Raw genomic sequence first — 17,782 nt, 5'->3', positions numbered from 1 at the left:
AAAGTAGTGGTGGGAAGAAGGTGCAATGGTGGTGGGATTGGTGTCGAAATATTGAATGTAAATAATTATTAACTTTAGAAAAAGAATTTTAATTTTAATTAAAAAATAAGGTAATATGGAGTTCTTGCCTGATTCAAACAGCTTAATCAGTGACTATAAATAGCAGTACTCCTACATTAAAAAAAATAAGTAGCAACCCACTGAAAAGCTGTGAGCAGGAGACATAATAAGGTTACAGTTGAGAATGATCTCTGATCTTAAATCTTTATACAGCACACCAGAGAATTAAATTATAACATGAGGGGCCAGAGAGATAGTACAGTGGGCAGGGCAATTGCCTTATGGTCAATTCAAGTTTGATCCTCTACACCCTGTGTGGTTTCCCAAACCTCTTGAGGAGTGATTCCAGAGCACAGAGCCAGGAGTAAGCCCTGAGCACCACTTGGGTGTGGCTCAAAAACTAAATGAAATAAAGCATGCAGCAGTATCAGGCAGGTTCTCTGGTTGTTATTCAGTTCTGAGTGCCTTCCATGGTGAATCTTGCACACCTTGTTGGGTTCACATGCTGCCATAATTATTGAACTTACACATCTCTCTCCCAAAATAAAAAAGACCCTGCCCTGATATGCTCTGAGTTTAGTGCTCCCAGCACAAAGCCTACCATTTATTTGCAGCCTGTTGTGAAATGTACACCAAGAACCACAGAAGAGGGAAAGCTTTCTACACCTGGTTCTGATGATGGGACCTACATTATCAGGAGAGGGCTTCCCAGGGAAGACGCCCTTCCACCCCAAGCAAAAGAACACCTTCCTCAAGGTGGCTAAAGAAGCTCAGGGTTGGGGCGCTGGAGTGATAGCACAGCGGGTAGGGCGCTTGCCTTGCACACGGCCAACCCAGGTTCAATTCCCAGCATCCCATATGGCCCCTGAGCTACCGCCAGGAGTAATTACTGAGTGCAGAGCCAGGAGCAACCTCTGTGCATCCCCAGGTGAAGCTTAGGGAGAAGCTTCCTTGCTTTTTCGGGTCACATTTAGAAAATAGCAAAGTGGGTTTCCACCGTAGCACCTGTGACCAGGGCTGCCTCCACCACCTCTAGCCCCTAGGAGTTTGCCACTGGAGGTGAAGGGGGTGGGGCTCAACTGAAAAGCAAACTATCTTTGCGGAACCGTTTGGATCTTTGTGCCAGGGAGCGCCCTTCCTTATTGACAGTCAGGAGAAGCCGGCCTCAAGATTATCAAGTTGCAAATGGTCACGCTGGAAGTCAAGTTGCAAATGGTCACGCTGGAAGTTTACAGCCCTCGGGACAGGAAGCACCCCGGGCGGGTACAGGTGAGCACTGGTGAACCGAGAACTTGGACCGAAAGGGGTCGGTTGAGCCGGACCTGACAGTTTCACGATTAGGGGAGGCAGAAGAAGTGCGGGGGGGGGGGGGGCGGGGGGGGGGGCGGGGGCGGGGCTGCTGAAACGAGGCTCGGGGTAGGGAAGGGTTAACCGGGTTAGGGCCCAGGAGAAGGGGGCGGAGCGGACGCGGCTAGCGGGCGGGCGCTGCGCGGGGCCTCGGAAAACAACAGTCGGTCCGGGGCACTCACGGGGTTAAGGGGGCGGGCCCAGCGGAAAGCCACGTGCCGGGGCGCGCGGCTATTGGCTGGCCCGGGGTTGTTTGTGAGCCGCCATTGGCGACGTCCGGACGCCGCGCCGCGCCGATTGGCCAGCGCTTGGAGCGAGCCGCCGGGCCAGGGGGGAGGGAAGGAGGCGGCCGGACCGCGTCGCTGGGCGGGCTGGGCGAGGGCGAGTGGCTGTCCGCGGGGACCCGAACCCCGATCCGCGCCCGCCATGCGCTGGCTCCGCGCGCTGCTCAAGAATGCGTCCCTGGCCGGGGCGCCCAAGTACATCGAGCACTTCAGCAAGTTCTCCCCGTCCCCGCTGTCCATGAAGCAGTTTCTGGACTTCGGTACGGAGGGGACCGGGGGTGGGGTGCGGGGTGGGGTGGGGGGCGGGTGACGTGAAGGAGCGGGGCGGGAGGGGAGGGCGGCCCTGAGTGACAGGAGAGGGTCGCTTGGCTGAGTACCGAGCAGGAAAGGGTTAACAGGGAGTGGGGACCGGCAGGGGAAGAAGCCGGGACTGTGCATTGCGAGTGGGGGGCCCTGAGCCCGAGGGGCCCGGGTGCCTCCCTGGCGCTGCGAGGGGTTTTGGAGAGTCAGGGGGCGGGGACACGGGTGTGACGGAGGCGCGGGAGAGTATCCAGGCACTTAGCGGTCACTCTGGCCACCCCAAGAGTGGGCCCTGGAGAGGAAGGGGGCCCGTGGGGGGCTGGGGGCTGGGGGCTAGCAAGCAGGGTGGGAGGGGTAGCCGCCCTCGCTGGGAAGGTGAGGGACAGGGAGTCTGCTGGGGAAGGGGTTCCCTGGCCAGTATGGAGCAATCCGGGGCTGTCCCAGTGGGCAAGGACACTTGAAGATCAAATCTGCCCTCGCCTAGCCACCTGGCACCAGCTGGGCACCCCCGAGGTGTAAGCAGGCCCCTTCTCCCCATCCCTGGCAGCTCCCCCCCACACTCCACCTCCAGATTCCTGGGCCAGGATCACCCACTTGCAGCATTCTGGGGGCGGCTTTAAAGCAGGAGCGAGGCTGTGCCAACTGGTGACTGTAGTGGGCATTGTGTGGGCCTGATTGTCGGCGCACTATCTCCCTGGTGCCAGCCAGGGATTGGAGGGAATGCCCAGGGCCTCCCCGGTGATGTTGACACAGCCTAACTCAGGTTACAGCTGTGTCACGGGCATAGGGGGTGCTGCCAGCACGCGGGGCACCTGTTCCCCAGGACCTGCCCACCAGCTCCTCTGCCCTGGGCCAGCCGCCTGCTCCCAGGAAAGCCACGTGTTCCTGTGGTCACACAGCCCAGCCTGGTCCCCCAGCACAGCCGGTGCTCAAAGTTCATTTTGGCCTCCTGGTGGACCACCAAGCCCTTCCAGAGGCTGGTGACAGGCTCAAGTGACAGTTGCAAGCAAAATGATCCCAGGGCTTTGAGCTCTCGGCTGTGGTTAGTTCCACCTCCTGCCCCTTGTCTCAGCCCGAGGCCAGATCAGGAGCTCTTGGGTGCTTGGAATTCCTGTTCTCAGGCCTTGTCTGCCTTGTCCAGACATGAGGTGACCCTGGGACCCAGCTGGCACAGAGGTCCAGGTGCTGCTGCCTCAGCCCGGCTCCGCTGTGGGTCGTAATGGTTTCCAGACTCTCTGGCCCCCTGGATCCAGCCTCTCAGTCCGAGTGCTCCGAGGGAAAAAAACAGGCATGAGGAATCAGAACAGAGCAAGTTGACGTGAGCCCAAAAGTGGCCCTGTCCCCGTGGTTAGAGGCAAGCAGGCCCCAAGTGCGGAGGGGACGGGGGGGGGGGGGCGCATGAGGCTGCAGACCCCCAGAAGCAGGCCGGGAGGTATAGAGGTGAGCACAGCAGAGCAAGGAGAGCTGCTTTCTTCTCCCCAGCTCACATCTCTCCTGAACCCCCCCCGGAAGTGAAGGGTCTAATGGAGTGGTGTTCAGCATCGGACTTAGAAAGGCTGAAAACCCCAGAGTTCACCAATCACTAGCGGCAGGTGTGGGGAGGTTGAAGACGGAGGTGTGAGGCCACCAGGCTCCTGAGCTGACCGCTGCTCTGTCCGACAGGCTCCAGCAATGCGTGTGAGAAGACGTCCTTTACCTTCCTCAGGCAGGAGCTGCCCGTCCGCCTGGCCAACATCATGAAAGAGATCAACTTGCTTCCAGACCGGGTTCTGGGCACGCCCTCGGTGCAGCTGGTGCAAAGCTGGTGAGGCCCCCACAGCTGGAGCCCAATGTCCCTGGGTGCAGACATGGCTCCCAGCAGCCTAGAGGGCAGCCTCGGGGGCTGGAGACTTCCCCCAGGTCAAAGAGGAGTCCTGGGCCAGAGCCGGGGCCAAAGTCAAGTTTCCAGCCTCAAGTCTGCAGACACTCATCACCCTCCTCTCTCCGAAAACCCAGATCCACCCAAGGAAAGCCCCATTTTCTTAGCCCCGTCCCCAGATCAGGCTGATACAGTTGCTTCATCACCTCCCCTGGCACCCCAGGCTCTGTGGGGTAATTTTTATCTGGGACAGTTGCTGGGAAACAGAACCAGGAAGAAGCAGAACTTTCGGTTCCGTAATCCATACTACAGCCTGTTTAGGAGGTTGGAGAAGACATCGATAGATAATAGGGTGGGCACAGCATTTAGTCCAAAGAGCTTTGGAGGGGTCGAGCCGGCCACTTGTCACGCAGGACAGTGACAGAGGGCACATCTCAGCTCCACGTGCTTGGGGACTCTGCAGGGATCAGTGCGTGGATGGCGTTAGCCAGTGGCCAGTCACGTGGGGAGGCTAGCAGTTTTCACTCTCACTGACATGGTCACTCGTCACTGGCTGCAGCCTTGGTCTGTGGCTGCACCTGACTGGACATCTCTGGCCAGACGCATGGCTCAGAGACACGGTCGGGGAGCAGAACTTGACCCCACACTTCTGAGCCCAGCACGGTGCTCGTTGGGACAAACAGCCGTGGCCCTGCGTTGATCTCATCTCCTGGGGATAGGAAGAAAGAGCAGAGTGCAGGCTGGACAGACAAGAGCCAGGAGCTACTACGCAGTTACTTTTTCTTCCCACTAAGAATAACAGTACGATTTTAAAGTAAGCGTGCGTCTCTGCCCTCTCTGCAGAGGCATTGTAAACAGGAGCGCCTGGCTCCCCTCCACCCAGTAGCCAAACACCTGTCAGGTTTGCAGCCTTGGCTTGGTGCCCTCCCGACCTGTTTTCTCATGCCATTGGGTCAGAACAGCATCTCATGTGCCCGCCCAGGCACTTAACTTGGTCAGTGTACCCTAAGTGTTTGTTGTACCAGCAAGTTGTGGGGTGTTGAAGAGACACGGGAAGTGGTGCCGCTTGGTCCTTGACCTACAAAGACGGGAAGGGAAGTTCAGAAATGCTTGTGCCCAGGTGTCGAGGCAGGAAAGGGCCTGCTCAGGGCACCTGGGAACGGGCTTTTGGCATCAAGCGCAACAGGTACAAAATAGGAAGCCAGACAGGTGTGTGGAGGACAGGCGGGTTTTCACCCCTTGGTGCTCCCCAGTATCTAGGACCTGTGAGCCTGCCAGCATTTCCTGCCACAGGGTGCCGTGGATTTGCATGTGGGGGACAGAAAGTACCATCTGTTCCCGCCGGGCCACCTCCGGCCCTGGCCGGCAGGTTGCCCTGGCTGCCTCTCCAGCTGGCCCCTGGCCCCATGACTGAGCTGCCCCAGCCTCTCTGGCACTCTGTGTTCCTGGAACAGTGGCCAGGCTGTGCTGGGCCTGCCCAGCCGGCACCCCTGCAGACTCCTTCCGGAGAATCACAAACTTGGGGGCTTGGTCTGACTCGCTCTACTCCCCTCGAGCTGGGAAGGAATGTCCAATCAGGACAGACCGTTGCTTCCTGGTCGGGGAGCCGGCTTGGAGGAGGGCAGGCAGGAGGCAGAGGCAGGGGGGTGGAGTGGGGAGGTGAGAGTCCACACTCACCAGAGGGCCAGCCCCAGAGATGCTTCCAGAGCGAGGTACTGCTGGGCTGGAGAGAGATGGGCCAGTGGGGAAGGTGTTTATTTTGCACACAGCTGACCCGGTTTGATCCCCGGCACTGCTTATGGTCCCCCAAGCTCTGCTAAGTGACCCCTGAGCGTGGAACAGGGAGTGAGACCTGAGCACCGCCAGGTGTGGCCCAGAAACTTAAAAAATCAGAGATGGTGTCTATTGCTCCAGACAGTTGGGGCCAGGGCAGACAGTGTCCCGACAGGGCCCAGGGGGTGCCAGTGAGCGCACAGCTCCTCCTTCCCCCCATACACTTTGGGAGACCACCCAGGAGCAGAGGTAGCTCGGCAAGGCTGGTTCTCATCTCTGAGTCTGCTGAGTAAGGAGTGAGGGTGCAGAAGTCCCTCACGGTGGTCAGAGATCATGTGGGTAGTCTCTGCAAGCGTGGGTGGGCCACGGGGACTGCCCGCCTGGGAATTCTGGCTCTCATACTGCTGCGTCCGTCAGTTCCGTGGGACACCGCAGGCCCTGTCTGGGGAATGCAGGAGGGAGTGCTGGCCAGGGCTGTGGGCCAGCAGACCTGTGTGTGAGGCCGCTTTGCAGCTCGCTGGACACTTCATCCGGGGCCAGCCAAGTGGCCTCTCCGAGCCTGTCACCTCTGCTCCAGGTACTAAGATGCACCACAGACGAGGGAGCTGGGCTTCTGGGCGGCCACAGCCCCAGGCCAGGACAGGATTGTCATGGCCCGTGTGAACCATCAGGCCAGTGCCCTGAGACCTGCAATGCAGTGAGAGCTGTCCAACGAGGCTCTGTCCCGCCGCTGCCCCCTTTACAGAGAGAAGCTGAGGGTCAGCACAGCCCCCCGACCTGGGCGGTGACCTAGTGAGCAGCCGAGTCCGGCTCCCTCACGGGAGGGGCGTTCTGGGGCCACACCTGCGCTCGGATCTCTCCCCTCTGTCTGAGTTCCCCTGCAGGAGGTTCCCCGCTGCAGACCAGCGTCGGGGGAGTGTTGCTGGAGGGGGCAGTGTGGACACCCCTGGGGAGAGGGCATGAACCCGAGGGCAGTGGCGGCAGGGACAGGCTTCCGGAAGGCACAGTGGGAGGCGAGGAGGGGGGCAGCGCTGACTACGACGAGTCCCTCCTGTCACTCCTGGAATCTGGGGGGGTCAGGGCGGCACTGTTGGCCGGGACCTTGTCATCAGCGTCCCAGCCCTGTCTCTGGGCCGTCCCCACCCCAAAGGAGCCAGTCCTTGCCCTCCAGCCCAGCCGCTGTCACCACATCCGTGCTCCCCACAACCAAGCCCCAGCACTGGGCCTCGGACCAAGCGCTTGGCTGCATGCCAGGGCAGAGCCAGCGTCTCTCTGGCACTCCCGCAGTGGGATGTGGGAGCCCCACTTTTTGGATGGGGCCACGGCTGGCACAGACACGGAGGTCTGTCTGTCACTGACTTCCCCCCCCCCCCCGCCCGAGTAGCCCCCAGCTGCCGGATACCTCTTGCTCCTCTTGTCCTCACAAGGCCATCGCCCCCTCGCACCCTGACCCTGGGAGTGTGGGTGCTGGCACAGTGGGTTACGCATACACACACATGCACGTATAACCCCCCCCGCCCCATGAACATACATACCCACATGCTGATGCACACACACGCATGTCCACATGCAGGCACATTACTTAACACACAGACACGTATGCAGTATTCAGCATGTGCATACATACAGATCCTCAGCGTCTGCATACACACACATGCTCACGTACACACACACATACCCCACAGGCACTCACACCCACACCCCCTCACCCAGCACTCTCTTCTGCTCTTCCCATACAAGCCTCTGTGTACTGCAGGCACCACCTGCCAGCACGCACGCACACACACATTACACACACACCCCCACGTGCACACACACACGCACGTGCACACACAGGCACACGCACACATGCCACCCCCTCCTCCCCTGCCCCCTCCCCGCTCAGCATGGTGGAGACTCCACAGCACCTGGGCAGGAGGAAGCTCCAGAAGGAGCCGGCGCCTCGGGATCTGGGGTGACCTTGTTCCCTGTGGGGGCGGCAGGTACAGGCCCTGCTGCAGGCATAGCCAGGTGAAGGCAGTGAGTCACCCTGGGTGGACTTGGCCAAGGCTCAACCTCCCAACATCCCTGGAAACCTCCCTGCTCACGGCAGCATGGCCCTGTGTGCCAGGCTCCTGGGGGCACCAGGGGCTCTTGGGGAAACTTCATCTTCTCTGCTCCCTTCAGTATCCAGGAGTCCAGCCAGGATCCTGCAAGGATCGTCGTTGAGGGTGGTGGGAGCCCTGAGCCGCATCCCACTCTTCTTTCTTTATTTTTAAATGTAGGAGTGCTGCTATTTATCCAGCCACTAATTTAAGCTGATTGAATTGGGCATGAACTCCACATTACTTATCTTTTTAATTTAAAAAAAATTTTTTAATTAAATATTCGTGCGATAGACCATTTACAAAACTGTTCATATAATGATCAGTCATATCATGATCCAGCACCCGTCCCTCCACTAGTGTACGTTTCCCACCACCAACATCCCCCATTTCCCTACCACCCCCCCACCTTCCACACCTCACCCCCAGCCTCCCTCTATTGAAGGCACTTTCCTTCTTGCGCTCGCGCTCGCTCTCTCTCTCTCTCTCTCTCTCTCTCTCTCTCTCTCTCTCTCATCTTTTCCTTTTGTGCATTATGGTTTGCAATACAGGTGCTAAGAGGTCATGGTGTTTGTTCAGGCCGTTTGGTATTTTTATCGGGATGGTAAGGCTGGCGTAGTTTTCAGCTGGGGGCTGCTCTAGGATGGGACTGCCAAGGCTTCTGGAAGTACAGCGAGGTGGGGGAGGGTGCCCATCTCAACTCCGAGAAAGCCTAGAGATTTCAGTCACAAAACCCACATATCCGAGTTTTCAGGAGATCATGTCTTGGTGAGGTCTGTCCTGAGATGGTGGAGTCAGGTCAGGGATATGGCAGCAATTTTGGATGGTGGAAACAAGTGACTGCTGGAGGCTCTGCTTGGATGGGCGCCACGTCAACCCACCCCACCTCCCTCTGATTTACCCCGGTCTGTTCAGCCATGTGCAGGTCCGAGATTAACTGTGGCTTTTGATGTCTTTTGAGGTTTATTTGTGGGTCTCTGAAGCAAGGCCGGTAGTAGAGCTTACATGGCGCCTCTGGAGTTGATTCGTGGGGGTGACTTCCAGTGCTTCGAGGAGTATTGGAAAGTCGGGGAGGTAGCCCATCCCAACTCAAGAAGGCCTGGAGGTTTCAGTCACAAAACGCGCATACCCGAGTTTGCAGCCGATTATATCTTGGTGACGTCCGTCTTGATACAGTGGAGTCAGGCTGGGGGTATTGTGGTGATTTTGGATTGTGGAAACAAATGACTGCCAGGAGCTCTGCTTGGGCGGGCACCAGGCCAATCCACCCGCTCCCAGTTTACTCCAGACTGTTCAGCCATGCACAGGTCCGAGATTAACTGCAGCTTTTGATCTCTTTAGAGATTTTAGTGATGGGTCTCTGAAATAAGGCCAATAAATGAGCTTGTGTAGCTGAGCCGGAGGTTACTTGTGGGCATGGCTCCCACATACCTAACTTTTGGCTGTTTAATTTCTTGGTAAACCTAGCCCTAAGTTGGTGGGGTCTGACCAAAGGCCCAGCGGCAATTTTGGGGTCTCAGGAAGCCTGAAGGCACCATCAGGCAGTTGATGCACTCGCCCCATGGGTACAGGTTGACCTACTGGCGGCACCATACCCCCCGCATCCCACTCTTGGCCCTTCCATGTCCTGTGTATGACTGGGAGGACTTTCCCTGGTGTGTGACTGGGAGGACCCTTTTCCACAGCCACAGAGGGGTGGGGCCAGCTGCCAGAGCATGCGCCCCAACCTTGAGTGTGGGGTCTTTTCCACCACCACCTCCTGTGCACCTGCCGAGCCCAGTGGGGCCACTCTGCTGGACTCTCATCCACCCTGCCACCCAGGGCCTCCCGCCAGATGGGCACTGATATCACTGCAGGAGGCAGGATGTAGGAGCTCTAGTTGTCTGCAGAGTTGCAGAGGGGGGCAGGAGGCAGTGCTCTCCTCTGCGGCTCTTCTGTTTGCGACACCCCCTCTGGTGTGTACCCAGTTACAGCCAGGAGGGGTCTGGCCTGGGGGCGCCAGCCACGCACCTAGCACCTGGCACACCCAGACACGTTTAGCTGTTCCTTGTCACAAACTAGCAACGGCAGAAGGGGCAGACCCTCTGGAGAAGCCCCATCCCTGCCAGGCAGCTGCCCGCTCCTCTCCCCGGGAGCACCAGCCTCAGGATGGCCCCACTGGCCAGGAGACTCTGGGGCACCCCATCTGCTGCCCTCTACCCTGCGGGCTCAGTCCCCTGCAGAAAAGCTGATCCTAGATGCCGTTGGAGATGCTGATCCCGGCCTACAGGTGGAGGGGTCAGCCCTACCCTGAACAGTGCTGAGAAAGCCCCGAACCCCCAAGTCCCACTCACCTTCCACATAAAGTTCACATCCAGGGTCAGGGGTGGGCTCGGAGGACTGGATCTGTGCCACGTATGTGCCATGCCCCTCATTTCCTGAGCACCACCAGGCCTGGGTGTCTATAACCTTGGGTCCTGGGATGGGTTCCTTGGTTCCCTGCCCAAGCATGGCGAGGCAAACCCCCTTCCTGCCCACCCCCCACAAAAAAAGTGTCTCTAGAGCCTGAGGCTGATGGCACAGCTCCTGGTGCCTGCCCCGGCTCACCCAGCCCAGAAGTGTGGGAGGGGCCATCCTCTCTGAGCCTGGCCCTAGCCACCCACTGCCTGCTGCATCCCTCTGGACAAACCCACAGGCATTTCCAGGGAGGCTGAGAGACTTGGGCCTCAGCACCCAACTGCCTCCTCACCTGTGAGATGCCCTGAATGGGGAAGTCTGCAGGGCCAAGGAGAGCACTGATTCAGGAGTCCAGGGCAGAGGAGAAGGACTAGAAGGCAGCTGGCAGGGGCATGAGGGGGACCCGGGGCCAGAGAGAGGGTCCAGTGGGTGGGAGGGGCCATCCCGAGCTGAGGCTCTCTCCTGTCCCCTGCAGGTATGTGCAGAGTCTCCTGGATATTATGGCCTTCCTGGACAAGGACCCCGAGGACCACCGGACCCTCAGCCTGTGAGTGCGGCCAGGCCAGGGCCAGGAGGACAGGTGCAGGACCAGAGGCGGCCTCCCAGTTCCATGACAGAAGGGACTGCTGGCCACGGGGCTGCCCAGTTTGAGAGGGGAAAAGGTCCCTGACCTATTCCTTCCCCCCCAAGTCTGATGGAGGAGGCCTCACTGCTGGGCAGCCCCCAGATGGCAGGTGGGCTGGGGGACGGGAGGAGAGGGCACTGTGAGTTGAGGGGGTTGGAGACTAGAGCTGGGGAGCCTGGGGGTGTGTCTCCAGGCCAGAATCCGCCCCCACCCCCTCCTCCCACAGGTTCACGGAAGCCCTGGTCACCATCCGGAACCGCCACAACGATGTGGTACCCACCATGGCACAGGGTGTGCTGGAGTACAAGGACACATATGGCGATGACCCAGTGTCCAACCAGAATATCCAGTACTTCCTGGACCGGTTCTACCTCAGCCGCATCTCTATCCGCATGCTCATCAACCAGCACAGTGAGTGTCCCCACGGCCACTCCCCATGGCCAGCCCTCATGGCCAGTCCCCACACCCAGCTCCCATGACCAGCCCCCACGTCTGGTCCCCGTGGCCAACCCTCATGTTCAGTCCCCATGGCCAGCCCACACGACCAACCCCCAGCTCCAGCCCCCATATCCAGTCCTTTCAGCAGGACTTGGCATTTGTCGGCTCCCGCTGCACTGGGAGGCAGCTGCCTAGTTCCTCCTTCCACGTGTCCGCTCTGGTGGGTGAGGAATCATGGTCAGGCGTTGAGTGAGTTCCTTACACACCGGTGATTTCTAGTGCAGGCGGGTTAGAATGGCTGCTTAGTGGCAGAACAGTCCAGTACAGCGTGGACTGTGATGAGGGATGAGGTCTCTGAAAAGACATCCTCGGTTCTGCAAGGTCTTAAAGCCCTGAACCAGGCGGAGTGGGCCACAGGGCAGAGAGGGCCGGAAGAGATGCACAGGTGTCACTTGCTGGTGGCAAGCTCCTGTGCGACAAGTATTACATGGCTTCCCCTGACCTGGAGATCCAGGAAGTCAATGGTGAGTGAGTGAGTAAGTGTGAGTGAGTGAGGCCCAGTGTATGAGGGGCCGGGAGAGGCTAGGGAGTTAGTGCAGCGGGCAGAGCACCTGCCTCGCACACGGCTGACCCAGGTTCAGTCCCCAGTACCTCATATGCTCCTCCCATATGCTACCAGGAGTAATTCCTGAGTGCAGAGCCAGGAATTAACCCCTAAGCACCACTGGGTATGCCCCAAAACAAAAACAAAAACAAAAACCTGAGGGAGGGCCCGAGAGGCTGTGGGAGCCCTGCCACAGCGCCCGCCTTCTCTGCAGCCCTCATCTTTGACGGCAGCACCAACCCAGCCCATCCTAAGCACATCGGCAGCATTGACCCCAACTGCAGCGTCTCTGATGTGGTGAAAGGTAGGCGAACACAACAGCCAGGAGACCCATCCAGGCTGACTTGGCCAGAAGTGACCCCCCCTTCCCAGTGGGTGGGGGCTGCCTCTGTGGCTTTCGTGTTGGTGATGCTCGGGGTTCTAACCAATGCCACCCCCTTCCCTACATGGCTCCCTTCCTTCACAGATGCCTATGATATGGCCAAGCTCCTGTGCGACAAGTATTACATGGCTTCCCCTGACCTGGAGATCCAGGAAGTCAATGGTGAGTGAGTGAGTGAGTGTGAGTGAGTGAGGCCCAGTGTATGAGCAAGGCCAGGTGTGTGTGTGAGAGAGGCGCTGTGTATGTATGTGAAAATCTGTGTGTGTAGAGTATGTGAGAGAGAGAGGTACTGTGTGTATGTGAGAATCCGTGTGTGTGTGTGTGTGAGAGAGAGAGAGAGAGAGAGAAGAGACAGAGGCACTGTGTGTGTATATGAGAATCCATGTATATGTTTGAGAGAAGAACTGTGTGTATGTGAGAATCCAATGTGTGTGTGAGAGAGAGAGACAGAGAGAGACAGAGAGAGGCACTGTGTGTATATGAGGCACTGTGTGTGTATATGAGAATCCATGTATATGTTTGAGAGAGGAACTGTGTGTATGTGAGAATCCAATGTGTGTGTGAGAGAGAGAGAGAGAGACAGAGAGAGGCACTGTGTATATATGAGAATCCATGTGTGTCAATGTGAGAGCGAAGCTGTGTGTGTATGTGAGAATCCATGTGTGTGACTGAGAGAGTGTCTGTGTGTGTGATAAATAAGATGTGTATGGGAAAATATGTGTGTGATAGAGAAGCTGTATAAGTGTGTATCCATCTGTGAGAGTGGTGGTATGTGTGAATCCGTGTGTGAGAGAGAGGCTCTGTGTATATGTGAATTCATGTATATGTGTGTAAGAATCCATGTTTGTAAAAAAAAAAGAATCCATATTTGTATGTGAGAATCCGTGTGAGTGTGTATGAGAGTGAGACTGTGTATGTGAATTCTTGTGTTTGAGAGACTGTGTGTATAAGAACCCATGTCTGTGTGATTGTATGAGAGAGACTGCGTGTGTATGTGACAATCCATGTGTGTGTGAGTGTGCAAGAGACGGACGCTCTGTTTATATGTGAGAATCAGTATGTGAGTGTATGAGAGAGGCTGTGTATATGTGAGAATCAGTGTGTGAGCGAGAGGCTGTGTGTGTGAGAATCCCTATGTATGTGTGAGAGAGGCTGCGTCTATGTGAATCCATGTGTGTGTGAGAAAAAGAGGCTATGAGTATGTGTGAAGCCATGTGTTGGAGAATGTGAAAGGCCGTATATGTATGTGTGAATCCGTGTGAGTGTGTGTGAGTTAGACCTTGTACGTGAGACACAGAGAGAGATGAGGTCATGTGTGTCTGTGCCTCTGTATTGTGCCAAACTTTGTATGTGAGTTAGGCCATTCATGAGTGAGTGTGTGAGTGTGAATAGGGCTTGAACTTCTGAGATGGTAGGCCTGATCTTACTCATCTTTATGCCCTCAGGGCCCTGCACAGGGCCTGACATTCCTTCCTTCATTGGGTGACTGCACAGTTATCAAGTTCCTGGTACATGCAAAGCTCTGAACTGGGTCACAGAAGAAAACATGTAGCTCTCTACCAAGCAACTCCCTTGGCTAGAGTGATTCTTGGGAAGCAGAGTACTGGTGTTAGAGTCATCTGGGAAACACCACTTTTCCCTCACCCCTGGGCGATAAAACTCTCTAGATAGACTTTAACAGCCGGGTACATGTTATAGGCTGGATATAGAATGGGAATATACTGTTTTCATGGAAGACTGCTTGATAGATTGAGAGAATACAAATAGGTAGAAGGCCAGGTAAATTGCATAGATTTTTTAATAGACGCATAGATTGAAGGCTGTTGGATGATTGAATGGACTCTGCATAGGTGGGTAGAGTATGAATGGATATGAAGAATTCATATTCATCCAGCAACCAGAATGGATAGGTGGACAGACATAACAGATGGCTACTGTATGGAGGAGCATTTGACTGAGTAGACTGGATGGATTGATGGATGGATATGTGGATGGATGGATAGATATGTGGATAGATAGATGAATGGATGTATGAGTAGGCGGGTATGTAAATCAATGGATATGTGAATGGATTGATGAATGACTGGATCGATAGATGAAAGGGTAGATGAATGGTTATATGGCTATATGGATGGATGGAGGGAGGATGGTTGGGTATGTGGATGGTTGGATGGGTATATAGATGCATAAATGGATGGATGAATGGGTAGATGGGTATATGTATATATGGATTAATGGGTATGTGGATGGATAAGTATGTGGATGGTTGGATGGATAGATGGATGGATGGGTAGATGGATATCCGGATGGATGGATGGATGAATGAATGGATAAATGAATGTGTGGATGAATGGGTATATGAGTGGATGGATGGATGGATGGTTGTGTGGATGGATGAGTATATGGATGGTTGGATGGCTAGATGGAGGGATGGGTAATTATATGGATGGATGAAGGATGGATGATGGGTATGTGGATGAATGGATGGGTGGGTAGATAAGTATCTGGATGGATGGATGGATGGATGGATAGAGGATGGATAGAGGATAGATGGATGGGTATGTGGGTGGATGTATGGGTAGGTAAATATCTCAAGGGATGAGTGGATGGATGGAGGATGGATGGGTATGTGGATGGATGGATGGGTGGATGGATGGTTGAGCAGATGAAGGGTAGCAGAGAGGCAGTGTGTGCTGGATGATGTGTGCAGGGTGGTGCCTGATGATTTCTGACCTCTTGACAATTTCATGTCCTTTGACTTTCCCTCAGCCACCAACTCCAAAGAACCAATCCATATGGTGTATGTCCCCTCCCACCTCTATCATATGCTCTTCGAGCTCTTTAAGGTGAGGAAGTCGGGGGATGGTGCTTTGCTTCCATGTGGAGGGGGCAATGAGGGGCCAGGCTGCCTCACTTCTCTTTCCCTGCATCCCTGCAGAATGCCATGCGTGCCACGGTGGAGAGTCACGAATCCAGCCTCGTCCTCCCCCCTATCAAGGTCATGGTGGCCTTGGGTGAGGAAGATCTGTCCATCAAAGTACGTGACCTTTGACTTTGTGGGGGAGGTGGAGACTTTGCTCCTGTCATGAGTTGAGTTTGGGGAGGCATCAATGGTGGGGAGGCTGTGAAGAGGTCAGGTCTATGGAAAGTAGGTCTGGAAGGCCCCTGACATGCTCCTTCTCCCCACAGATGAGTGACCGAGGTGGGGGTGTGCCCTTGAGGAAGATTGAGCGGCTCTTCAGCTACATGTACTCGACAGCACCCACCCCGCAGCCAGGCACAGGGGGAACCCCACTGGTGAGCCGACTTCTCTCCTCCCTGTTCTGTTCCCTCGTCTCTTGGTCCATCCATCCATCCATCCATCCATCCATCCATCCATCCATCCATCGCTATCTCTGTCTGTCCATCTGTCTCCATCCATTTTTCTGTCTTGTCTATCCATATGTCTGTCCATCCATCCACCTGGCTATCCACTCTACCCACCTTTCTGTTCAGCTAGTGCTCCCCTCCTGTCATCCCTGGTCTCTCCATCCTGAGCACTGACTCCGGCCTACACCCCCCCTCACCTGTTTACTACCCTCCCCCCTGCCTTCTCCTGGCCTCTCCTCCACCATGGCTCCCGCCTCCCAGCTCCCAGCAGAGGTCCTCCCTGCCCCACTCCAGTCCAGGGATTCCTCCTCAGGACTCCACTCCCCACACACTCAGCACACCTCATTCCCTCACTGGGCCTCATTCTCTCCCGGCCTGCCATGGCCTCATCTACTCTTGTCCCACCCCCTTGCAGGCTGGCTTTGGGTATGGGCTCCCCATTTCCCGCCTCTACGCCAAGTACTTCCAGGGAGACCTGCAGCTCTTCTCCATGGAGGGCTTCGGCACGGACGCTGTCATCTATCTCAAGGTGAGGCCTGGGGATGCCGGGCTGCCAACCCCATCTTCATGCCACACTGAGTGGCAGGGCAGAGCCTCTGCTCCCCACCCCCTTGCCCTGACCTGGAAGCAGTTTCAGGGTGACTGGTCCCTAAGACCCAGAAGGAGGGGAAAAAGGGCCAGAGAGATAGTACAGTCAGTAAGGTGCTTGCCATGCATGCAGCTGACCTGGGTTCAATTCCTGGCATCCCATATGGTTCCCTGAGCTCCGCCAGGAGAATGGCCTGAGCCACCGCCAGGTGTGACGAAACCACGGAGGCCTTATAGCTGGTCCCATGACCCAGCTTCCTTCACTCCGCAGGGGCCAGCCCAGACAGGCATCCTCGGGGGCGACTTTCTGGGTGGATCCACAGGCTGGGCTGTTGCTGACATGCGTCAGACATGGGACCACCCCACAGAGGGCCAGGGTGTCCACTGAGGCAAGACTGACCCCCCCACCCGCACCCCCAGGCCCTGTCCACAGACTCGGTGGAGCGCCTGCCCGTGTACAACAAGTCCGCGTGGCGCCACTACCAGACCATCCAGGAGGCGGGCGACTGGTGCGTGCCCAGTACAGAGCCCAAGAACACGTCCACTTACCGCGTCAGCTAGGGGCCGCCACGCCGTGCCCGGGACAGTCACCTCGGGCCTGGACCCTCCCCGATGACCTGCCTGTGTCTCGAAGTCACCGCAGGGATGGGTCGGGGCCTGAAGTGCCAGTCTGTCTCCATGGAGACCCCGAGCCTGTGGGAAGAGCCTGAGGATTGGGGAGGGCCCCCCGAGGAGGTGTCCCGAGGCCCGTTTCTGCGGCCTTCCTCCTCTCTGCGTTGTGCGCCCCCTTTTCTCTGGGGGACCTGGGTCCCCCCCGCATCACTGCCCTCCACAGCCCCTGCTTGTCTTATTCCCGGCCCCTGCAGCACCCGGACATGGGCTGCTGTCAGTGTTAGGAGGGGGGACGCCCTTGGGCTCCCAGCGGGGCAGTGGATGCTGCAGCCCCCCACCACGCTGGGTGCACTGGCTGAGGGTGGTTTTCTCACTCCGGCCTCCTGCAGTACAGGAACTGGACAGACGCCGAGGGCGCCCCGGCCCCGCCCCGCATGTCCTCCCTCCCACGCCCACCTCGCACCCCTTGTGGGGGCGCCCGCCCATCCACATGTGGGGGGCGCTTCTCTCTAGCTCGCTTTGTACATAGCTGGTTTTATAGCCTGGTGCGCCCCTTTCCCGAGCAGGGGACAGGGGTGCGGCGGGCCGAGTCCTGGCCTGCCCTGTGCTGGGCATGGCCGTCCAAGTAAAGAGGAGATGGTGTGGCCTGCCTCTCTGCTTTCCTGCGCCGCCCCCAGGACACCCTGCCAACCTGAGGGGACCCACCCCACACTCACGCCCATGTCTCCGCCCCGGACCCCACACGAGCAGACGAGAGGTGGGTCGCTGGCACATCCTAAGTGTTTATTGAAAGAAATCGAGTTCCATCTCCCCGTCCACATGCAGGCGGGCACCCCGCTCACTCCTAACGCCCACCAGCCCCTCCACTGAGCCCAGTGCTGCCCGGGCCCCCTCATTCTCCCAAACCCCCTCCCAGCACTACCAGTAGGTGAGGGGTGACCCCCCCCAGGCCACAGCCCCGAGATGGGAAGGGGGACGACATGCATTGGTCCCTCCCCTCAGCTCCAGGCAGGTGGGAGGAG

General features: G+C 57.2%; 1 protein-coding gene across 1 annotated transcript; it reads left to right on the top strand.

Annotated features, from left to right (window-relative positions):
* Positions 1–1,767: 1,767 nt before the first annotated feature.
* PDK2 (pyruvate dehydrogenase kinase 2) lies at positions 1,768–17,404 on the top strand. The gene is made up of 11 exons (XM_056127027.1): positions 1,768–1,951; positions 3,654–3,795; positions 10,618–10,689; positions 10,994–11,178; positions 12,024–12,113; positions 12,276–12,353; positions 14,961–15,037; positions 15,130–15,228; positions 15,381–15,488; positions 15,976–16,089; positions 16,569–17,404. The coding sequence occupies exons 1-11, from the start codon at positions 1,834–1,836 to the stop codon at positions 16,707–16,709; spliced, it is 1,224 nt and encodes a 407-aa protein (XP_055983002.1). The 5' UTR covers positions 1,768–1,833; the 3' UTR covers positions 16,710–17,404.
* The last annotated feature ends 378 nt before the right edge of the window (positions 17,405–17,782 follow it).

Source organism: Sorex fumeus, unplaced genomic scaffold, assembly GCF_029834395.1.
Source record: "Sorex fumeus unplaced genomic scaffold, SorFum_2.1 ptg000063l, whole genome shotgun sequence".
In the NCBI taxonomy this organism is placed as follows: Eukaryota; Metazoa; Chordata; class Mammalia; order Eulipotyphla; family Soricidae; genus Sorex; species Sorex fumeus.
The sequence above is the reverse complement of the archived record's forward strand: the minus strand, read 5'-3'. Positions and strand labels throughout refer to the sequence as shown.